A 23,435-nucleotide genomic window follows, 5' to 3' on the forward strand; every position below is an offset into this window, starting at 1 on the left:
AACGGGCGGCTCCTAGTGGGCGAGGGCCATGACCGTCGCGTCTTCGCGAGGCTGGCTGTGACGTGCTTGGCTTTTGCGATGCTGTGAAGTCTCTGCGGAGGTCGCGACAGGTTAATAGGTACATATTGTGGCGTGCGTAGGAACACGAGACGGTCCGACGCGGAGATGGAAGGTGTGAAGAATGAGGTTTGACGCGTCGGTGGCCGGCTGGCTCCTGCTGGTTGGGGCAAGACGCGCGAAAACAAAGATGCGGGGCGCTTATGTAACGCGTCACGCACTAGGCTACAAAGAGCCTTGGTCTAGCTCCAAGCGCCATCGGATGCTCTTCTCCGCCTCAGCGCTGCCCCGGCGCGACTTTCGCTGCCCGTACTTCAAGCCTCCCTACATTGGCATGCGTCTGCATACGGCACCCACGAGCTTGCCGCCAGCTGTCACCGGTCAGCTACCCAACGGGGATCTCGCCTCACGCTGCCACGTTCAACAGTCTGCCACCATCAGCCTCAGTTCCCGAAGCTTCCGCCGCTTCCATGACACGGTGCCGTGACTACGATTCACGTTCCGCTGTCAGTCGCGCTACTGTATGGTTTTCTTTGTACGCCACCTTCCACTTTCTCATTTCCCATGTGTGCATATCCGGAACGGCTTTTGAACCCGCCGCCATCACGCTCCAAGAAGTCTCGCCTGCCGCTCCCGCGAAGCACGCCCTCAAGACCCACACTGTGATGGTGGGATGGATCCATCTCTAAGGCGCACAGCACTTTCCAAGGTCCCGCTCCTGATAGTTAGACATGGTCTAGGTAGTCGACGTCGGATGAGGATTATCCGGCTCCTACCGCTGGTTACCAGGCAGCCGGTACTCCCATCCTAGGGCAGCTCAATCCTCATGTGCGGCTTCCCTGCAACTGATCATGCCTTTTCAGGACTGTCAGCACACGTCGTACCATCTGTCGAAATGCCTTTGTCATCCGCGGAACACGAGCACGTGAACAAACGCGCATCCACTGCATGCTGTCGCCACTATCCAGCAGGCCTCGGCGAAACTCATCTGCCTAGCGGTCGTCAATTTGCTTGACAGGAGCTCAGCCTCGTCGTATTCAGCTACTATTGTGGGGTAGACAGCCGTCCAAGACATATGAACATGGCTGCAGGTACCCCAGAAATCTGATATTACCCGTACGAGCTGCGCAAGCCATGAACTTCACCTGTGGATACACTTGCAGCTCTAAGCTAGTAGTGGAATCTTCCGGTGCCCTTTGGAGTGTTCATCGCGAGCTGTACCGGCCGATCAAAACGTATGCGATCGGCGTTGCATCGATCATCACTCAAGTGCAATGAAGCTACCAAACAACATGGAGACCTACATCGGCACTGCCATGAACCTGGTGCCGTTTTTGCGGTCACATCACACAAGCTCAGCCATCTGCCTTTCGCTCGTCGACACCAATCCCTTCAGCCTGTTTTCTTCGCCTCCTCGGAAACCGATTTGGCACTCCGCCGGTATTCAAGTCCGCAATCTTGACGAATCACTCGTCATAACAAAGAGGCTACTCCGTTATTCGGTCCACGAGGAATCAAGTTTCGCCTACGAACAGTCGATCACTGACAGAGTTCATCGCGTCCTACTGTACCCATTTCAGGGCTTCGTTCTCGCGCCTGAAGTCTCCTAGGCTTCGCGACCATGAGCCTGTACATTGGCGGGTTGGCGAGTCTATAACAGTGATTGGTGCCGTAACCACTCCATGTCTCAGCACGTGAGTGTCTGTGTTTGAGGTGATCAACACCGTTTCCATCTGGATAATTGCCGCGTCACCAGCCTAATTGTTGGATTGCACCATTCTTGATTGAGGGGTAATGCGAGATATCATCGCGGTCAGACCGGTCCGTGTTCACTATCACTCTCCTCACGGTGGCGGAGGTTTCGATCTCGATCAATCAGACTGCACGAACGCGCCTTCATGCACAGGAAAATGTCTATGTGATGACGTGGGTTGCATTTTGACTCCCGTACTTGATTTTATCCAGTACGCAGGTGCGCCTCGGACAGCCAGTGTTGTACATGACCCGCATACGAGAACTCAGGGATCAATGAAAGTGCACTGTTACATCATCTTTACACCTGGAGGATCAATGGTATTCTCGTCAAGGAGTAGCTCCTCCGTCGTTAGCAGTTCAGGCTACTTTGCACTTCACGATGACTAAAGGGCCGATGAACGGCCGTAAGCGATGTCTTCGCCTTTTTTGGAAGCCATAATCCCTCCTTCTTTACATGTCCTATTTTGGCGCTCAACACAGCTAAAAGAGGAAAGGACACCGCTGTCAAACGTTTTCAACACCCCTAGTTCAGAGCACGGTGAGCCAACAGCAATGTCGCCGCGCTACCTGCTACGGCCTTTCGGGTGCGATCGTCGGCATGACAGCGCCGATCTCCAAGCCACAAGCCACAAAACAGGCGCTACGGCTGTGCCAAGGTGACACCGTGGTAGAGTAATTAAGGTTAAGGATTCTCTTCCCGGGCCGCCGACCACACTGTTTTAAGCGCAGGGTGATGGGAGGGGCGCTTGTCGTTGCTGCTAATTCGGGTGGAACCCAGGGCTAATCCAAATCCAAGCACCATGCGATGCCCCTGTCCATTCAAACAGTGTACAACACGACGCATGCAACCTGCATGCACCAAATCCGTACCAGGTTATGAAATGCCAGTCACGCACCCTACTACCGGTATATTCTCCACCATCACTTTCCGGGTCTGCAAGCTATCTGCTTTAGTGTAAGATGACGATGATCTCAGCCAGCCAACTCAATATCATGCCATCAAGATGGCGATTGAAAGCCGTGTTCAGCTCATAATTAATACGTAAGGCGCTACTAGTAGCTCTTGGGGAAGAGAAGAGGTGTGTGTCTGTGTGGCATTGCGGAGCATTGGTCTGAAAGGATCTTCAAACATGCTACCGCCTTGTCCAAGCCGTCGCCGCGAGTAGTCAGAAACACTGACGCAGGGAAGCAAAGAAATAATCACCCTGCCACCCGTCCACATGATCAACATAGGGATTGGAACTACTCAAGCGTTTGTGGGGTTCTCGGGGTTCTCATAGTATCAAGAGTCCCTTCCCTATATGCTTCCCTCGATGCACCATCTACATTGCTAAACAACGTCGACGAGTTGGTTCTCGCCCATAATGGCAACAAGTATGGATCGCAACTGCGCCTTGACGGACGACACCTTTGGTCCCTATGCCGGCGCGGAGTGCCGTGGCGGGTTCGACTTTACTCTTCTCTTTTCAGAGATCTTTCTCTCCACCATACCTCTATCTCTGTTGATAGCTATTGCTCCCTTCAGGATCTACCAACTGTGGTGGAAGGAGACCAAGGTCTCTAGGTCTACCTTGTTATACACTAAACTGGTATGTACTTCATCGCGAGCTCAACACTCAGGTATCTGACCATTACACCACAGATAGCATGGGCCGTCTTCACTGGCTTCGAACTCGCCCTTCTCGTTGTTTGGTCGAACCGACAAGTCCGCAACAGTCGTGCTGAACTCCCTTCCGCTGCCATCAGTTTTGTCGGCGCGTTGTTGCTAGGATGTCTCTCCTACGTAGAGCATATGCGAACCATTCGCCCATCATTCCTCCTCACAGTATACCTCCTCTTCACCAGCATATTCGACATCGAACGTTCCCGCAGCTACGGACTCACCCCAGAGCTTGAGCATGTTGCCACCGTCTTCGGACCCCGCCTGGGACTGAAGGTTTTCCTTGCTATAGTGGAAGCAAGAGACAAGCGCCGACACCTTTTGCCGGACTTCGCCAACAATCCGCCGGAGGCTACCAGTGGCATGTACAAGCGAGCGACTTTCTGGTGGCTGAACTCGCTGTTCAAAAAAGGATTCTCAACTTCGTTGAACATCGAAGACCTTTTTCAATTGGACAAACACCTACGAGCCGACTACTTGCATCATTTGCTTGGATCATCATGGGCAAGAGGTAGGTCATAATCACGTCTGAACATTTCCCGCACATCCGCTAATGCTAGAGCTCATAGTCAAAAACATTGGTGCCCACTCTCTCTTCGGAATGACACTGAGAAACCTTAAATGGTCTATATTGGCAGTCGTGCCACCCAGACTTTTCCTGATCGCCTTCAACTTTTGCCAACCCTTCTTGATCGAAAGGGCAGTCCTCTTCTCCCAAGAAGAAGACACGGCGCAAACTTCAAACATCGGTTACGGACTCATCGGCGCATACATCATTGTCTTCATCGGCATCGCAGTCAGTATATAACCGGGATAACATGTCGTGGACAGCTGCGCTAACTAACCATGCAGGTTTCTACCGGCCAGTACATGCATCTAACGTTCCGATTCATCACCCAAATGCGAGGCGGTCTCATCTCGATGCTATACAACAAGGCGACAGAAGTCACATTGACGGACGTGGACGCTGCATCTTCTATCACGCTCATGAGCGCTGATGTTGAGCGCATTGTTACTGGCATGGAGACTGGCCACGAGATATGGTCCAATACTCTTGAAATCACCCTTGCGATGTATCTTCTGGAGCGACAGCTCGGTGCAGCATGCGCTATCCCTATCGGCGTTGCCGTCCTCTCATTGCTCGGCTCGATAGCAGCCACCAGCTTGGTAATGCAACGTCAAGCACTTTGGCTTGAAGGTATAGAACGGCGAATCGCAGCGACTAACGCTATGCTCAACTCGATGAAGGGTGTCAAGATGGGCGGTCTCACTGAAGTGTTACGAGATGATCTTCAGAAGCTCCGAGTCGATGAGCTCAACATCTCCAAGAAGTTCAGGAAGCTCCTCATCTGGACTATGGGTTTCTGTAAGTCCTATATCATGCAAAATCTCCCCTCATTCACTGACTTTCGATAGCCTACATCTCGCCAATCGTGTCACCCATCTTGGCGTTTGCTGTCTTCTCGGTCATCGCACAAAACAGCGACGGCCAAAGCACACTGGACACCGCCACCGTCTTCACTTCCCTATCGCTGTTCACACTCCTCACTGAGCCTCTAGGGTCTCTCATCATGGCACTTTCCTCGCTCATGGGAGGTGTGGGGTCGTTCAAGAGAATCCAGGATTTCTTGACACTAGCTCCGAGAAATGAGCAGCGCAGATTCCCTTCCATCTATGGTGGCAGCACAACGTCGTTGTTCGCAGGTGAGTCGATCAAGGGATCCGAAACTTCTCAAAAGAGCCGCGGCTCTGTTGAAGTGAAGGAGTTCAGCGCGCTCGGCTCTCAGGCTATCGTGATTGAGAACGGCTACTTCGGATGGGACCCGGTCAAGCAGCCCTCTGGTACCTTGCAGGACATCGACATGATCGTCCCACGCGGGAAGATTACCATGGTCGTGGGACCGGTAGGGTGTGGTAAGTCAACCCTGCTCAAAGCTGTGTTAGGAGAGCTGCCCGTCATGGGTGGCTCCCTGCAGGTGTCTTCCCTGCGGATCGCCTTGTGCGACCAAACCCCATGGCATGTGAACGGCACAGTGCAGGAGAGCATTATCGGTGCAGCAGTATTTGATCATCGGTGGTACTCATCGGTTGTTCGGAGCTGCGCGTTAGATGAAGACCTCCGGCAATTACCCCAGGGTGATCAAACCGAGATCGGCAGCAAGGGTATCGCATTGAGCGGAGGCCAGAGCCAACGAATTGTAAGACACACCAACACTCACCCCTCTTTTCATGATTGGACATTACTAACCACTGTACGTTTCCAGGCGCTTGCCAGAGCAGTCTACGCCCAAAAAGACATCATCATCCTCGATGACTGCCTTAGCGGTCTCGATGGCCAGACCGAGAACCGCATCTGGCACAGCCTCTTCGGCTATGAGGGGCTATTGAAGCGATGCAGAACCACTGTTCTTGTTGCATCCTCTTCAGCCAAACGTCTACCTTACTGTGATCATATCGTCTCTCTCGACAGCAACGGTAGCATCTCGGAACAAGGCCCCTTCGAGAAGTTAAATAAGTCAGGAGGCTATGTATCAGGCTTTGATCTTGGACGCGCCGACTGGGACTACCGCCCAGAGAAGCACATCTACGAAGAGCCGCCACGATACACTGAGCGTCAAGTCACCGACGCCCAGCTCACAGAGGACGACGTCCAAGCGGAAGCGAACCGCCGCACTGGAGACACAGCCATCTACCTCTACTACATCAGCACTGTGGGTTGGATCCCGACGATCATCTTCATCATTTCCATTGTCATCTTTATCTTCGGTATCTCGTTCCCAACAGTTTGGGTGAAGATGTGGGCTGAGTACAACGAGAACCACCCCAACGAGCGACTCGGTTACTGGCTGGGCATCTACGCCATGCTTGGTGGGCTTGCTCTCTTCTTCCTCATGGTCAGTTGCTGGCAGCTCATTATCACGATGGTACCTCGTTCTGGTGTCACATTCCACAAGAAGCTGCTGGATACAGTGCTCGCATCGCCCATGTCCTTCTTCTCCACCACCGATACCGGAGTGACGCTCAATCGCTTCAGCCAAGATCTCATGTTGATCGACATGGAGCTGCCAGTCGCTGCACTGAACACCTTTGCCACTTTCGTTCTGGTCATCGGACAAATGGTTCTCATCGCCGTCGCGGCTCCCTACGCAGCGATCTCATTCCCTGTCGTCATTGTCGCAGTCTTCTTCGTACAGAAGTTCTACTTGCGCACGTCGCGTCAACTCCGCTTCCTCGATCTAGAAGCCAAGTCGCCGCTCTACACTCAGTTCAACGAGATACTGGAAGGCTTGGCGACTATTCGTGCCTTTGGATGGCAGAGTTTCGTCGAAGAGAAAGCCAAGGCGCTGCTTGACCGCAGCCAGCGTCCCTTCTACCTTCTCTTCGCGGCACAACGATGGCTGACGCTTGTCTTGGACCTCGTCGTTGCAGCTGTTGCCACCATTCTCATCGTCCTCGTCGTCACACTAAAGGGAAAGCTCAGCGCAGGATATGTCGGTGTTGCACTACTGAACGTCGTACTCTTCTCTCAAAGCATCAAGCTGCTCATCTCCTTCTGGACTCAGCTAGAAACACACATCGGAAGTGTGGCTAGGATCAAGAACTTCACCACCGATGCCATCGCGGAAGACCATGAGAGCGAAGATCACATTCCCGCTTCCAACTGGCCAAGCGCGGGCAAGATCGAGTTCAGAAGCATCGAAGCATACCACCGACCCGGTGAGCCCGTCATCTCAAACTTCTCACTCTCCATCAACCCTGGTGAGAAGGTCGCCATCGTTGGTCGCACCGGTAGTGGAAAGTCGTCGCTAGTGCTCTCACTCTTCCGCATGGTCGAGCTCTCGTCTGGCAGCATTACCATCGACTCCGTACCTCTTACCCGCATTCCTCGTCAAACCATCCGCAGTCGCCTCATCGGCCTACCTCAGGACGCTTACCTACTGCCCGGCTCGATCCGCCTTAACGCCGATCCTTTGAGAGAGTCGAATGACAAGGCCATTATGGCCGCGCTGAAAGATGTCCAGCTCTGGGACATCATTGTGTCCAAGGGCGATGTCGACAAGTACGCGCATCCGCTAGATGTCGAGGTTGAAGACCTCCACTTCTCGCACGGACAGCGCCAGCTCTTCTGCTTAGCGCGCGCCATGCTCAAGAAGGACAAATCCACCGTGGTCGTCATGGACGAAGCCACCAGCAAGTAAGTCATCGCACATTCCATCCCGCTCTCTCAATACTAACAATGACGCTTAGTCTCGATGCTGCAAGCGACGCCCACGTCCAACGCCTTCTTCGCTCCCGCTTCCCACATCACACCCTCATTACCGTCGCGCACAAGCTCGACACCATACTTGACTTCGACAAGGTCGTCGTCATGAACAAGGGCCAGCTCGTCGAGTACGGCTGCCCGCACAAGCTGTTGGACCGCCAAGGGAGCTGGTTCAAGAGCCTCTACGAGGACACCGCACGAGGAGGAGACGTAGAGGACGACGATGACGATGACGCGATAAACACCCTATCGCGGTAGGCACAGAACTGGACATATACATAATGATAATGGGGTGACGAGTTCATTTCTTTGCACATATGTCTGCGGGTATACAAAACATTTCCTTTGTCATCACATCGGAGCCAAAAGGCGTTGGGGTATAGCAGACTGTGTTTATTTGTTTCCACCTCTATATTTATGAAGAAGTCAAGAGGTCTTCATGGTATCACACTTCCATAATATATACTATCATACTCCGAATCCTCCACAGAAATCAAGACGCACGTGAAAGCTCCACCACAACCTCCTGGCCTTGGTTCCTGAAGCCTTGCAGCAACCAATTCTTGATACCGGCGATGACATTCTCGGGGTTGCCATCGATAGTGTAGGCGGCTACCATGTCGCTCTTGATATAAACCAGACGGAGGTGCTTCAGGGACTTGTTGTCGAAGATGGATTTCATCCCGTACTTCCGAACAATATCCGCAACCGACCTCGTCACCCTTCTCTTAGCCCTCTCAGGATCCACCCGTTCTAACTCTTGAAGCTGCCTCTCACCGAACATGGAATCTGTAATCGTCGACGTATGCAGAGTGAAAGCCATTTCTTGCAGTTCAGGCAGACTTGAAGCGAGAGCGAGATACGGGTTTGAACTGCGGTTGTCGGTGATGCCGGAGAACCAGTGAAAGCCGTTCATGTCGACTTTGAGGATGTTCTTGTCAATGTCGGGAAGGACTTGCAGCATATCGCCGATGAAGTAGGTGTCGGTGGTAGAGGCGACGGTGAAAGTCAGAAGGCGGATGTAGGGAAGGACGGTGTTGTTCCATTCTTCTTCTTTTTCGGCGTTGAAAGTGATGCCTTTAAGGAACTGGGGGCGACCGGGATTGGCTTCTGGTGTACTGGACTCGGCGGCGATGTCGACGGTGAAAGGGCCTAAAGAGATGGCACAGTTAGAGTTGGTGGATACAATGAGGAGAGTGAACTTCATTACCATTGCAAAGGATGTGCCAGATGGCGATGTTGGCGTCATCGGGTACACGGACATGAGCCAATCCGTGGACTTGAAGGTTGCCAGTGGTGTTGGGGTTGTTGGAGCTAGACATGATTATTGTGTGTATAGCTTCTGGGTGGTGGTTCCGATATAGGAAGGAAGATGATGATATAGCGAGGTATGTCAGGCGGTGGAGCCTTGAGGTGTAGGTAAGGAGTCCAAGTCTAGTGGTGGTAAAGGATCCTTATATATGGCCCTAGTCCGAGACACGAGCTCACCTGCAATGATGTCCTTGTGACAAAAGCGTTTGCTCAAGGTAAAGGAGAAGGCCAAGTCAAAGGCGAGGAGGAGACTGATGACGCGATCGATATATAACCAACGGGCCCATATCCAGTATAGTTGAGAGTGTGAGAGCGATGGTCCACTGGCAAACGCACACTTGAGCCCTCTTTGTACCCGACTTAATCAGCAATTGCGTTCAGTGTGCTCATGAGGATCTATCAGTATATCAAAGAAGACGTCAGGGGCCACTTGCATGTGAAAGAATTCTCTCATTGCCGTTTGTATCCTCATTCACGTCAAGTCAGGGGACTACATCAGGTCCAGTTTGACATAGAATCGGTGCGGCAGCGCTCCGCAGAAAATGATGCATGCGACTGACTATAGCAAACGCTCTAAGAAAGCCGGTTATTCACAAACGTCCGAGTCTCGGTCAAAGCTCTGTCTGATATTACGACAAATCTTGCATTGAGGAGACTGTGGTTTAGAGACGTAGCAAAGTGAAGGATGTGTGCGAAAAATGATCTGAGTCAAATGCGTTCTTCAAGTGTCAATGTCGGTCCCTCCATACGACCAACTAATAATTACCGAAACTATTTCAGCAATAAACTTTGGACCTAACAGAATCTTAATGTATGGTGTTGTTCGCGGAGTAATCAAGACGGGCGGCGGGGTATTATCTGACCGGCTAAACTTCGCTGCTGACATAACCCCGGCCGTGTCCGTGACGCGACACAACACTCGGCGTTGGAAAGATCGTCGGGATGCCCAGAGTAATCGCGGACTCGTTTCACAGCCCCGGGGCCGTCTCATATTCCAGAGCGCGCCCTACAAACCCATGAACACTCTCACGATGATATCCAGCTAACGATAGGTATCACTGACTTTTGCAGCTTGCTCCTTGCGTCCTTTCTCTTTGTTACCGTCGCGCCATTGGCATGCGCGTCAGCCACATACCCGCCCCCCTTCGTTCCTCCCGCCGTACGTTGACGAGCTATCGCAATGGCATTACACTTGGATCTACCACGAGAATCCCTCGAAGAAGACGAGGCCCTCTTAACCCCGACAGAACCGGACTTTCTTCCACCGCACAAATCGACCAAGAAGCCATGGGTACTCCTCGTAGTGCTCATCTTCATCATTGTCGCAGTCGTCGATGTGGGTGCCTACCTTGCCGAGCCACCTCTGACACGTCTATTTGAGGAGAATCTATGTCTCAAGTACTACCGCGAACAAGACCCTTCGGTGATCGATGGCGACGGAAGCATACCAGAGCAGCTGTGCAAGGTGGATGTGGTGCAGCAGAGACTCGCCACCATTTTTGGCTGGCAGGACATGTTCAGCGCGATACCGGGCATTCTTTTGGCTGTACCATATGGCACTTGGGCAGACAAAGTAGGGCGGAAGTGGATCGTCACAGCAAGCTTGGTCGGGTTGGACCTTGCCTTCGTCTGGGTGATGATAATAAGTAAGACGGCATTGCACGAATCTTGTACATATGCTAACGTATGGGTAGCCTACTTCAATTCTCTCCCTTTACAGCTGACGTGGTTCTCGAGCGCCTTCACGATCATCGGCGGCGGTCCAATCGTAGCCATGGCTATCGGTGTAACGATGATCTCCGACATCGTACCTCCAGAAAAGCGAACGACGGTCTTCCTATACCTGACGGCCTGTGTCCTTGTTGCAGAAATGCTGGCACCGATAATGGCAGCGAGGCTGATGGAGAGCGGGAACTGGCTGCCTCTGCTATTGTCACTAGCGATACAGCTTATGGGGGTTGTTGTGGCTTTGTTCGTCCCCGAGACGCTGCACCTGCGCGATCTGCCTGAACCCAAGGACAGCGGAGACCAGGTCTTCGAGCTACAGCCCACGCCTACAACCAGCCACTTTTCGCTGCGAGCACAACTCCGCAACTTCCAGGATGCAGTGCACTTCCTGAGGAGCGATTGGACCTTGAGCCTGGTCGTCCTTACGTTCTTGGCCAATAGACTGGGCAGACAGTGCATCTCGCTCTTGGTCCGTTATGCTTCAAAGCGTTACAACTGGGAGATCAAGAAGGCCGCCTACTTGCTCTCATTCCGCGCAGCCACCAACTTGGTGGCTGTCACTATCTTGATCCCACTAGCAAACTTCTTCCTCTTGAAGAAGCTGCGATTCCCTGCACACTGGGCCGATCTCTGGATCGCACGCGGATCCATAGCTTTTACTACCATTGCCTTCTTCGTCATGGGTATTGCCGCGCATCCTTCACTTCTGATCATTGGGCTTCTCATTTACAACATGGGAACTGGCTACACCGCTGCAATGCGATCTGTTTCCATTCATGTTGTGGGCGGTCAGTCGAGTCCTGATATTGGCAAGCTCATGAGCACCATTGCGATTGCAGAAAGTATTGGCGCCATGATCGCGGGCCCACTGCTGAGCGAGCTGTTCCAGGTGGGTATTGGTCTTGGCGGCGCCTGGCTTGGTTTACCTTTCTTGACCTCCGTTGTGGTATTCGCGTTCATGACTGTTGTGACGAATTATATTGACGTGGGGGATAAAGAGCCGTCTTATGTGCCGGTGGATGACGCGGACGAGGAAGAGATACGCACGAGTGCGCTGGACCGCGAGGAACTCGCCAGGCATAGAGACTTGCCATGATCATAATATACAGGCAGACAATTTGACTTCTCATGCCCGATGGCGAAGGCTTTCTTTCGAATTTGGGGCACATGCCATGTTATCAAAATGGTAATATTTTCCCGGGAAGGCGCGTTCCAGAGACAGCGGTATCTCCTGCCATGCGAGGCCTCAAGTCGCCGCTTCTTCCACAGCATAGGCAGTGACGTACAAGACTGCAACTGCCGCAACAACCGTTGGCTGTTGTGTCTTTCTTCCCACATGTTCGAATGCATCACCTCTCGTACCATACCGTTGGTCGTGCTTCATTACCGCTGTTTCTGCTACATGCCGTCAACACGTCTTTAGCACTGCTTCGCTAAGTTGGCCGCACCCTCTTACCGCACTACTCCAGCAACCACAGTTTTATCCTGCCACTCCGATGCTTGCTCGTGCGAATAGCGATGCAGGCACCCGACTCCGCCGGTCCAAGTCTGCCTCGACCGTCCACAAACGTCCCACTTCCATCGCCGAACCGCTGGATCTAGATGCGATCAAACAGCAGGCCCTAGCTGCAGCCACTGCTGCCTTTGCTCGTGCGCAAGCTCAAGATGCGGCAGACCGTAACGCAAAGCGCAGTGTCGAGCTGGCGAGATCGAAGAGCAACGCCAGCCGCAAGTCTCTCACCTCGCAGGGCAGCCACTTCCCACCTCGCGACTCGAGCTTCCGGTCTTTGCAGCGTCCGACTGCCGAGCAGACGAGAAGTGCACAACGCCTGTCACAAGCTTCAGCAGACTCTACGGAACAGAACACGGAGCAATTCCCGCCGTTTTATCCTACTCCCAGCGTTCATGAGTCGCTTTCCATACCGCGGTATCTATCGACGCAGCCTTCGATCACGTTCAGCGAAAATGCTAGACCGAGTTCCCAACCAAAGTCATTCCGACAGAGTGCTTCGTCCTCGATTACCTCGCAGCAGATACGGAAGGCGCGTTCCATGTACTACGCAAGTAGTGTTCAGACCGGCTCGCCGATTGCTCGGCCGCCGTCCAAATATCTTACAACGCCACCAGTAGCAAGCATTAGCCCGGTATCAGAACCCTCGCCCATACCTTTACCCTCTCGAACAATTCGGCCGTCACCACTAGCAGGCCCGCGTATGCCGGTCACAGTTGGACCTGACACTACGCTTGACAAAGTACGAGATGAGTATCTACAAGACTTTCAGCAGAAGGCGGTGAAGCACAAACCGTCGATGTTTCTAGCGCCCTTCAAGAAACGTCAAGACAAAGGGAAGGACAAGGGCAAGCGTGTCGCGTCAGAAGCGCAGTCCTTCTCTACGGATTATCAGCAAACACCCGACGAGTCGACGGTGGATCTTGCCTTGAGCGACTTCGTGCCACCACAGGAAATCAAGGAAAAGAGATCGTTCTCCGGGTCTCTCAAAAGCAAGATTAAGAAGGTCTTCCGGCGCACGTCGGGCAAGTCCACCAATCTCCCTGTCCAGCAGATCGATGCCAGTCGCGACTACTTCCATACTGCGCACTACAGTCCACCCACCGTGAAAGACGGACTGAGTATTCCTCCGCCTAATGAAGAAACATTGAAACGCATTCGTGCTCGGACACCGTCACTTGAAGGTGCCTACCCTGCATTTCTACGATCTGGATCCAGAAGCAACAGCACTGGAAGTGCACGGAGTAATCGGAGTCTTCATAGCGAAGCTAATGCTGCGAACGTATCAGCTTCTCGAGTTACAAGTTGGGGAACTACTACCACCAGCGACACGCTGACACAACGTGCCATGAAGCGAATGACCGTTATCCATGAGTCTAAAGATAGCATTGGGAGCGAGGCAGACCGTGCGGCATCTACAAGTGCTTCGAGAAGGAAGTCTCTGCCTCTCCCACCTCTCGCCGCTTTCCGCGACCCCATGCCCATGGAGATCCTCACCGAAGAGTCACTTACGCCTGTCGATCCCAAACGCGTCTTTTCTGCATTGATGAAAGAGATAGGATCGTCAAGATCACAAAAGTCTTCAAGCCCGGCCAAACGAACACCAGGCGCAGAAAGCGATGTTTTTGAGTCCAGTACTACCAAGCTGTTCTCTCATACACGAGAGTTGCATTCCAGTGGAAGTCGAAACCTTCGTAGCAGTATCGATCTAGAACAGCGACCTCCATCACGACGACCGGCCACATCCCAAAGCACTCAGAGCAAGACCAGCACGATCAGATCTTTTGGACGGGCGATCAGATCCACCATCCGCACAGTCACACCCATCGGACAACATTCATCTCCTGATCCAGGCCCTACCAGTCGTGTCGATGGCACGAAAGGAGTACATCGAAGAGAGGAAACGATGCCTTCGTCGGGCAGCACGCCTGAGTCTGATGATACACAGACCGATAGTGATGGAGCTGAGCGCAATTGCGCCGTCCAGATGTTTACTCCAACGACATCGCAAATTGAGAAGCGTGTAGAGAGAGCTAAAGACCGTTGGAAGACTCCTCTGGATGGGGCAGAGCACGTCCAGTTCCCGCGTGAAACTGGCAGAACTTACGATGTCGCATCGTTTGTTCAACGGACTGATGACTCCACAAAACCAGCTGTTCAAGATGACAAAGAAGTTGCACCGGGCGCTCGTGGCATGGCTGGTCAATTCCCACGAAGACTGCCTGTTTCGCCCAGAGTATCCGTGTCACCAGCTTCTCATACTGCCATGACGCCAATGTCTCCCAGCATCTATTCACGAAACACAGATGGCGTCAGCATCCTTCCTAATGACAGTGTCATGTCTTTCGGAGGGCCTGGTGAGGTTGAGCAGTCTCAGGACGGCGGCTCGGCAGTCGTTTCAACTAGTCAGTCAATAAGAAGCTACGTTGTAGGCACGCCTTCTCCTCATCGGCGCGAACCTACTCGAACTAGTCGTGACTGGAGAGCTTGGCTGTCGCATGAGATCTCTGGTATGGAGCTCACCAGTCAAGAAGATCTGAGGATTCATGATCGGTATACCACTCCATCAAAGAAAGTCAGACCAGATTCGAGCCGTACATCACATACAGAACATGAAGACACGACGGTCGTTCTTAGGGGATCACTCGATATTTCCACGCCGCGACCGCATGCCGAAGATACAAATGAGAATGCTGATACAACTGTTACCCGCGCAGAAGATCTCAAGCGTCGCGATGACGGTGGCGCACGTGCTGCGAAGTCAGACGCGGAGAAGTCTTCGTCGCACATCAGCACTCGCGATGGCAATCATACCCCACTTCGACAGATTGTTGATACTGAAAAGCTCATCAAACACTCTCAGCCCGAATCGAGGTCTCTTTCGAACAGGCAGCATCTACTGTCAACACCCGAAGGCCACGCATCTACATCGCGCCCGGCTTTTGAAACGCCAGAATTGCCTTCAAGAAATGACCGGTTCCCTTTCCTTGATGCTGGTGGGCGCGCCAGTAGCAACGTCCTTGGATCGGCCACCGAGACAATTGCGCCGGGCAAATCCCAATCCTCGCCCAAGTCCACACCTGATCCCAAAGCTACCACCAATACATCTGCCCCGGCCACGAACGAAACTACACAGCGCGTGCCAATCACCACCCTAAAGAGGAGCCCCGCGCGTAAGGAGAATGTCACTCCTCCGTCCCTCCGCAGTCACAAAAGCTCCGCCATCTCCCCGCTAGGTCTATCAACGCGACCAAACTCCCAGCAACTACTGTGTACGCCCCGCCGTAACTCACCCAGCACCAACGTTCACACCCTTGAAACACCATCGGCAAAGAAGAATGCCAGCTCAGCAGAGATAGTAACGCCCCTCCGTCCCCGTATCCGCGCAACATTACGGCCCATGTCCCCCGAGAAACTCGCTCGTAGACCACGAAGCGCCTTCGACCTCCGCGGCACCAACAATACAGGTCGTCCCGCCGTCATAGACATGGACAACTACTCTCCACTTCCTGGCTCAGAGCTCCGTCGTCCAGCACTAACACTAAAAACTTCGACCAGCTCATTGGCTATGAGCAAGGAACCGTATCCCGAGACCAGAGTTTCTGTTGGGAGGGGTATTGAGAGTGTGCTTGGTGGTGAAAGCCCTGGGAACGGAGGCAGGGATGGCAACGTAACACCAGGTCAGCGAATGGCCGACAAGTTCCTAAGGCAGAGAAAGAGTGAGAATGCTTTGTCGCCGGGTGGAAGCGCAGGGAAGCAGAGCTTGAGGGGTGGGTTGGTGTTGGTTAGGGAGGATACGCCTGCGTTCTTGTGACCATACAATTATCTAGAGATATGTGTATCGCGACAGAGATATGGCGATGGGACTCTTTGGATACACGTAAGGGCGGATATGCATGACATGAGGGTGGGTAATTGGATGAGCATGGATGGGATATGGGGGCTTTTGGGCGGTGTTGTTGTTCGGTTGGCTACTTGGTATGGTATATGCCCGGTATTTTGTAGTTTTGCTGGTATCAATGCAATTACATCTTTACACGTTCACGTCTCTATATGTACATCTTGAAATTTACATATACACATAAACAGGGTATTTTACTACAAAGGAAAAAACGCTGATGTTGAATCCACCTCTTCTCTTCCTCCCCATCCCTCAAGTACCCATTCCCTTTAACTCATCACAGCAACTCCCCCTCCTCATCCAACCCCCCTTCATCCTCTTCCTCCTCGAAATCCATATCAGCCGCCGCCTCATCCGCCTTCCTCTGCACCTCCTTCAACCCACTCATCTCTTCGACCCACCCCCTTTCATTCAGCGCCCTGGCTACAAACTCCCAAGGATCCTTGTTATACGCCTCAAGCACCCTGTCGCTACACGCCGAGCAGCAGTCGTAGGGCTTACCTTCGACTTGCAGGTTCGAGAAGGTGGATAGGTAGCCGCGTATTGTATGGGGTATTGTGCCGAGGGGGTGTTGGAAGAGTGGTGGTAGCGCGGGGTGTGAGGGTGCGGGTGTGGGGGCAGTGTTGTTTTTGGGTTGGACGGAGGGGGGTGCTGCGCGGGCTTGGGAGGGGTGTTGCAGGATGGACATGAGGAGTTCGACGAGGAGGGAGGAGGCGAGGGGGGCGACGCCGGGGCGGGTTACGGTGCATTGTTGGTCGAGGGTTGCGTTGCTTAGGGACTGTTTTATTGGGGTTAGCGGTGTGTTCAGTAGAGTGAGATGAGGGAACTTACGTCTGCGGGTGCGACGACGTCGTTGCAGAAGTAACATCCTAGTTCTACTTCTCCCCTTCCTTCTTGCGTTGTCTTCAGGCCGTGGCGCATGACTACGTAGGTATCGAAGCCTAGTGCGGCGTTGAGGACGATCTTCCCGTAGGCCTTGCCCATGACGGTTGGCAGCCATCTGCTCTCTCGTGTGTCCATGAGTAGAAAAATGGCGTCGTGTTCGCGGATGAGCTGCTGTAGCTTCTCAAACTCGGCCTTTGTCTTTGCGCTATCGGTCATCGGGTGACCCAGCATCGGTACCTCCATGACATGCCCTTGAGCATCGACACCTGGATATATCTCCTGTAGAGCCTCTGCCGCTCTTTCGGCCTTCTTTGCGCCGCCTTGTAGACAGTCGTTGAAGTTGAAGAGAGGCTGTCGTACGGGGTTGGAGAAGCTGACTGTAGCGTTGTCGATGAATGTGATCTTCCTGACACCCCATCCCATCAGCGTTCTTGAGACATAGGTGCCTAATGTTCCCGCTCCGAGCAGCAGACACTTGCAGTTCTTAATGACATCGAGATCGATGGTAGGAGCTATCCGCCACTTGATCAGCTTGAGGTTGAGGTCCACAGCCTGATCTGCTAGTTTGCGCTCGTCCATGTACTCAGAAAGATCCACGTTGCGCGACGTCAGTTTGCCTGACTCTGTCCGTTCCCAGCCGGTTACTTTGGGTAACTTGGGTGTCTGTGGGCGAGTGTCTGGTGTTTCGGACGTGGGCGCTGCCTCGGGTATTGGGTCTGACCGTAGCTGTAGGATCAACGAGTTGGAGTGGTCGCGTCGTGTGTGGGTGTCGCGATAGCACATGATTTGAGCGTCGTTTAGGTGCCACCGATTTCGCATCAGCACGAGCAAGTTGCGAAGGGGCCAGCCTGGGTTGGTTTCGTATGTGGAGGGATCGGCGAAACATATGAAGCGATCTTTGCTATCCACCTTGTCGAAAAAGCCCTTCTCGTAGGCCTCCAGCCTGCCTATAGACCATGTGTATCCAAATTCTTCCAGAGGTGAGACGGGCGTTTTCGGCCTCTCCTCTGGATCGCCCCCTCCTTGTATGCGCTTGGCTAGGAAGAAGCCTCGTTGACGGACGTCTGAGCTGTATCGCCACGTCTGCACCGCGTCTACTAGGTATGTGGTCTCTCTAGCGTGTAGCCTTGTTGCCTCCCCAATCTGCTTCCACGGTGGATCTGACTGTATGGCGGGGAAGCCAAAGTGGTATGTGAACTTGTACTTCTTGAGGTTGGCGAAGATGATGGCTGTGAAGGAGGAGAGGAGGGAGGGGCATTCGTATATCGAGCCGTCGTGGATAGCATCCCAGATCTATGCCGCGTCAGTTTCGATCGCAGGGAGAGATGATGGACGTACTGTTTGGGCGCATCGTTCGAGTATGGCGGCGCGATCGAGACTCTTGTAGTCTTCTATGGTGTTGCAGTTCTTTATGATGCCTTCGGCGCGGCAGAACGTTGGAGGTGTATCGTCCGATGTCAGCGCATTCGGGTGTATCTGTACTCGCATAGATCGCGACGAGTGCTCTCCAGGACGGACTTCGTACAGCCCGAGCACCTTGCGCGCGGAGTCGTCGAGTTTGTCATGGTTAATTTTGATGTGTGCGAGAGCGGCATAGAACTGAACGTCGACATCACTCAGCCAGGGCGCAAACTTGAGGGTGGACATGGTGGGCGGTGATAGTAAGTGGTGGGGTTGCGATGAGACGGAGTGAGGATGCGTGGCGAGGCGGAGATGTAGTATGCAGGCGATGTGTCCTAACAGGCGATGATGATGGCAGTCATACGAGCAAAAGCAATACACGTGCAGCTGTCAAGGGCGCCTGCATGTGACAGTGAATGTCCCAGTGATGCTGAGGCAGCCGCACGCTTCACCCCGCGCGCCGTCATGGGTCCAGCCCTGGAGTCTTGGGCGAGGCCCCGCCACGCTAGACGCGTTCCTGCAGCCGACCACGCGCCTAGCCGCTGTTAGCAACCCGAGATTCGATCCACGAGTCCGCCCTTGCTGTTCCCAGGTTACAGCACATTCGGACGACATCTATCGCTATGCTTATTGGATTGTGCGGAGGCAAGCACCGTCCGAGATTACACGAGACGAGGCTGACAGAGCACAGGAATATGCGCGGGCAAGTCGTCGATAGCTTCGTACCTCGTCGAGGAGCACCACTTCACCCGCCTACGCCTCGCCCGAACTGCTGAGACGCCTCCAGAGGAAAAGTCAGCTTCCAATACACGTGTGCCTTCGCCGGTCAAGTCGTCCGTAGACGCACAGCATACCTTCCCCAACATCGATTCGCTACTCGAATTCGTAACGTTGAGATGGAGAGAACGATTCGTTACAACGGACATATGGGACGAAACGGTCGTCGATGCCCTCCTCAGGCGTCCTTTCTTCCTCCTCGTCAGCGTCGACGCGCCTGTCAGTGTGCGATGGCAGCGGTTCAAGGCCCGATGTGCTGCCACCGACCACACACCGCCTACTCTCGAGGAGTTCGTTCTACGCAATGACAAGCACTTGTTTGCTCCCAGAACAGGCCTAAGCGCCCTCTGTCAGAGAGCACAGCTGAAGCTGCTTAACTCGTCGTCCGACATGGCTTCCCTGCGTAGTGCCATACTGTTCCTGGATCTCATGGACGAGGCCCGTGTACGCCCAAGCTGGGATCAATACTTTATGCAGTTGGCAGACCTGGCAGCGCGCAGGAGCAACTGCATGAAGCGACGAGTCGGTTGCTGCATAGTACGGGAGAAGCGTGTGATTAGCACCGGGTACAACGGTACCCCACGTGGCATGACCAACTGCAACGAGGGCGGATGTACGTTCACACTCGGGAATCCCCACGACACAGACTGACAACATACAGGCCCCCGCTGCAACAACGCCGCACAGGGAGGTGTTGGTCTCTCCACCTGCCTCTGCCTGCACGCCGAAGAAAACGCCCTTCTCGAAGCCGGCCGCGACCGCATCGGCGAGAACGCCATCCTATACTGCAACACGTGTCCCTGCTTGACCTGCAGCGTCAAGATAACACAAGTTGGTATCAGCGAGGTCGTCTATAACCAAGGCTACCTCGTGGACGACCAAACGGCCAAGATCTTTACGGAGAGCGGCGTCAAGCTGCGCCAGTTCTCGCCGCCTGCAGACGGACTGGTAGATCTGAGCATCGGCGTGGGCGCAGACAAGCAGGAAGAAGACAAGGCGGAGGATGCCAGAGAACTACTCGATGATATGAACTTCCTGCGACCTGTGGACAATTAGATCAAGCTGTCAGGATAGACAAGCCAAATAGAAACCAAGCTGTCCGACCCGCATGTAGTCAGGTGGGAAAGGCTGTTGGCGGCGCGTGGTGGCGCATGGCGTTGCTCAAGGCCAACGCCTCACGAGGTGCGTGCGCATGTCAAAGGCCACTACATGTCTTGGGCAACGACATCATGCCAGTTCCGGTGCCTACAGACCTTCTGTTGGCCATCAATTGCGATGCGCATCGTTCCAACTTCGACATGCTAGGGTTGGCGTTCGTGTACCGACGATGAAGGGATAGCTACAAGAAGGGCTGGCCATAGCATAGCCTTGCCGGGCAACACCGCCACGACCGCACACGCGACCGTCAGCAACGGTTCGGTTCGCCCGCGTGGCCCTTCTCATATTAACAACCTCAAAAACGCGCAACACTTAGACTTCGCATTCGGCCCATGACGTTTGACCTTGAGTTCCGTAACTCGTGTTGCTGACTTCTCATTTCCCCGCCTCAACAGTACCCTGAAGTTTAACAAGCTTCGGCCCGCTTGGTCGGGTTGAACTTGGGCCTGATGACGCGCCCACGCGGCGCGGTACCAACACCGTCACTATTACGGTCACCGCCATGCGATAGCAACATGAATCTTTCGTAATTCGCTTTACGAAGACATACGGGAGAAATATCGCGTGTCGTCGTCCATGTACCTACGGTAACCGTGCTATCGTCCGTCGCTCCACAAGCTTGACCAAGCCTCGACAAGCATCCGCTTCCGAGGCTTACACTCTGAGCTGGTCTGGGCACATCGAATGCACTAAACAGAGCCGCGGCGAATCAACGCCAAACATCATGCAAACGTCTCGGTCTAATCTTCGTATAGTCCTGCTTCAGGAAGGTGCCTAAGGCTGTGCTTCTGTTTCCACTGCGTCATCTCGCATACCTCGTTGGTGCTCGCCCTTCGGCTACGAATCTCAACGCGATAGCATGCCCTGCACGACCCGGAAAGTGGCGTTTGCGAGGTTTATTACCGAGCCTTGCTGGTGCCTCCGCCAACCTCCTGCTCTTCCGGGGTAAGCGCAAGGGTCTGTATACCGCAATGCCGTCACGTTCAAATACTCGCCTTGGGCCCGGTTCTTCCGTGCCAGCTCACAGCCGCTTTCATCAGTCAATTCCAAGATGAAGCTCCTTTCAGTGGTTGGTTCTTTGCTGTGTGCTTCTACAGCTCTTGCTGGAAGCTCACCACACAAGCGTGGTGTGTTTGAGAAGGTCAGGCCTGCTGTCGAGAGGCGTATGCCGGGAGAGGCTTTCAAGCATCCCGAGATCCAGAGGCGTGCCGAGAGCTTCTTCTTGACCAACAAGACTGAGTGTTAGTATTCATTGTCATACTGTGATACATCAGACTAATGAGCCAATAGCCTTCGCCGTCAACGGTACTGGTATCCCAGAGGTTCCTTTCGACATTGGCGAGAGCTACGCTGGTCTGCTGCCCATCTCGGATGATCCGGAGGAGACACGAAAGCTCTTCTTCTGGTTCTTCCCTTCCACCCAGGCTCAGACCCCTGAGGAAGTTGTCATCTGGCTCAACGGTGGCCCAGGATGCTCTTCGCTCAGCGGTTTCCTCACGGAGAACGGCCCGTTCACCTGGGAATCTGGCACTCTCGCCCCGGTCCAGAACCCCTACTCATGGACCAACCTCACCAACATGCTCTGGGTTGAGCAGCCCGTAGGTGTTGGATACTCGCAAGGTACTCCCAACATCACCGACGAGGTTGAGCTTGGCAATCAGTTCCGTGGTTTCTACAAGAGCTTCGTTGATCTCTTCGGACTCTATAACTGGAAGACCTACATCACCGGAGAGTCCTACGCTGGTTACTACGTCCCCTACATTGCCGACAGCTTCATCACTGCCGACGATGACAAGTACTTCAACCTTGCCGGTATCTCCATCAACGACCCCATCATTGGTGACGAGACCATCCAGCAGCAGGTTGTCCTTCTCCCATTCGTCAACTTCTGGCAGAACCTGCTCTTCCTGAACGACACGTTCATGGAGCAGATCACCCAGCACCACAAGGAGTGCGGTTACACCGACTACATGGACAAGTACTTCACTTTCCCCCCACCACAGGGTGCTTTCCCCGTTCTCCCCGACCCATACAGCTCGGAGAACTACACCTGCGACCAGTTCGACAACTTCTACTCCGCTATCCTCGAGGTGAACCCCTGTTTCAACATCTACCACATCACCGAGACATGCCCGCACCCATACTCCCAGCTCGGCATAGTCAACACTGGCGACTACTCGCCCCCAGGCGCTGAGATCTACTTCAACCGCACCGACGTCAAGATGGCACTCCACGCCAACGTCAGCACCGAGTGGCTCCAGTGCACCAACACCAACGTCTTCGGCAACGGCGACGACGAAGGTTCCGACCAATCTCCTGGCCCCGCTAACAACGGCGTCCTCCAGCGCGTCATCGAGTACACCAACAACACCATCATCGGCTCCGGTGACCTCGACATGCTCCTCAGTACCAACGGAACCCTCTTCGCCATCCAGAACATGACCTGGAACGGCGCCCAGGGTCTCTCCGAGTACCCCACCACCCCTCTGTACGCTCCTTACCACCCAGAGTACAACGGCGGTGCGCTCGCGGGTGCTGGTTACCAGGGCTACTGGACTGCTGAGCGCGGTATGATGTTCTACACTGCCCGTCTTGCTGGCCACGAGCTGCCTGGCTACACTCCTGGTGTCGCATACCGCATGTTGGAGATTCTCCTCGGACACATCAAGGACTTCAGCAGCACTGAGAACTTTGTTACGCAGACTGGTAACTTCACTGGTACTGGTACTATTTACAGGAGGGGTCTCGGTATGGGTAGCATGCAGTTTTAGATGCGCGCCCTGAGAATGCGATGAAAAAAGAGAAGAATACATTTGAATCTAAGTGTTGAATAAACAATCTATCTGCATACCATGCGTATCGTGTGCTGAGTCTGTTATTGTGAAGATGCGTGACAATCTGCTCTTCGATGGGTCAATCGCTGACTCGGTTACAACCGCCGCTGGCACCAGGATACCCCACCACACAAATTTTCACTGCGCGACAAACATCTTCCACAAATCTCTCCAATACAGATCCAAAAGACATG

The 23,435-nt window shown here is 53.7% G+C and overlaps 7 protein-coding genes across 7 annotated transcripts; 5 read left to right on the plus strand and 2 right to left on the minus strand.

The window, feature by feature from the left end:
* Nucleotides 1-3,176: 3,176 nt before the first annotated feature.
* Nucleotides 3,177-7,994, plus strand: J4E85_003908 (uncharacterized protein; the record flags this gene model as incomplete). The annotated part of the gene is made up of 7 exons (XM_051468173.1): nt 3,177-3,401; nt 3,455-3,983; nt 4,042-4,268; nt 4,325-4,838; nt 4,889-5,670; nt 5,737-7,667; nt 7,721-7,994. 7 exons carry the CDS (start codon nt 3,177-3,179, stop codon nt 7,992-7,994), a joined length of 4,482 nt encoding a protein of 1,493 aa, XP_051327765.1.
* A 235-nt stretch (nt 7,995-8,229) lies between these two features.
* Nucleotides 8,230-9,058, minus strand: J4E85_003909 (uncharacterized protein; the record flags this gene model as incomplete). Its single annotated transcript, XM_051468174.1, has 2 exons — nt 8,230-8,888; nt 8,947-9,058. The coding sequence occupies 2 exons, from the start codon at nt 9,056-9,058 to the stop codon at nt 8,230-8,232; spliced, it is 771 nt and encodes a 256-aa protein (XP_051327766.1).
* Nucleotides 9,059-10,227: 1,169 nt separating this feature from the next.
* Nucleotides 10,228-11,871, plus strand: J4E85_003910 (uncharacterized protein; the record flags this gene model as incomplete). The annotated part of the gene is made up of 2 exons (XM_051468175.1): nt 10,228-10,693; nt 10,742-11,871. The coding sequence occupies 2 exons, from the start codon at nt 10,228-10,230 to the stop codon at nt 11,869-11,871; spliced, it is 1,596 nt and encodes a 531-aa protein (XP_051327767.1).
* Nucleotides 11,872-12,271: 400 nt separating this feature from the next.
* On the plus strand, nt 12,272-16,099 carry J4E85_003911 (uncharacterized protein; the record flags this gene model as incomplete). The annotated part of the gene is made up of 2 exons (XM_051468176.1): nt 12,272-14,690; nt 14,895-16,099. 2 exons carry the CDS (start codon nt 12,272-12,274, stop codon nt 16,097-16,099), a joined length of 3,624 nt encoding a protein of 1,207 aa, XP_051327768.1.
* A 364-nt stretch (nt 16,100-16,463) lies between these two features.
* On the minus strand, nt 16,464-18,718 carry J4E85_003912 (uncharacterized protein; the record flags this gene model as incomplete). The annotated part of the gene is made up of 3 exons (XM_051468177.1): nt 16,464-16,964; nt 17,018-18,364; nt 18,410-18,718. The coding sequence occupies 3 exons, from the start codon at nt 18,716-18,718 to the stop codon at nt 16,464-16,466; spliced, it is 2,157 nt and encodes a 718-aa protein (XP_051327769.1).
* Nucleotides 18,719-18,937: 219 nt separating this feature from the next.
* On the plus strand, nt 18,938-20,305 carry J4E85_003913 (uncharacterized protein; the record flags this gene model as incomplete). Its single annotated transcript, XM_051468178.1, has 3 exons — nt 18,938-18,941; nt 19,164-19,862; nt 19,911-20,305. The coding sequence occupies 3 exons, from the start codon at nt 18,938-18,940 to the stop codon at nt 20,303-20,305; spliced, it is 1,098 nt and encodes a 365-aa protein (XP_051327770.1).
* Nucleotides 20,306-21,458: 1,153 nt separating this feature from the next.
* On the plus strand, nt 21,459-23,178 carry J4E85_003914 (uncharacterized protein; the record flags this gene model as incomplete). The annotated part of the gene is made up of 2 exons (XM_051468179.1): nt 21,459-21,648; nt 21,698-23,178. 2 exons carry the CDS (start codon nt 21,459-21,461, stop codon nt 23,176-23,178), a joined length of 1,671 nt encoding a protein of 556 aa, XP_051327771.1.
* Nucleotides 23,179-23,435: the final 257 nt, after the last annotated feature.

This window comes from Alternaria conjuncta (genome assembly GCF_024043145.1).
Source record: "Alternaria conjuncta strain BMP 0040 chromosome Unknown scaffold_5, whole genome shotgun sequence".
In the NCBI taxonomy this organism is placed as follows: domain Eukaryota; kingdom Fungi; phylum Ascomycota; class Dothideomycetes; order Pleosporales; family Pleosporaceae; genus Alternaria; species Alternaria conjuncta.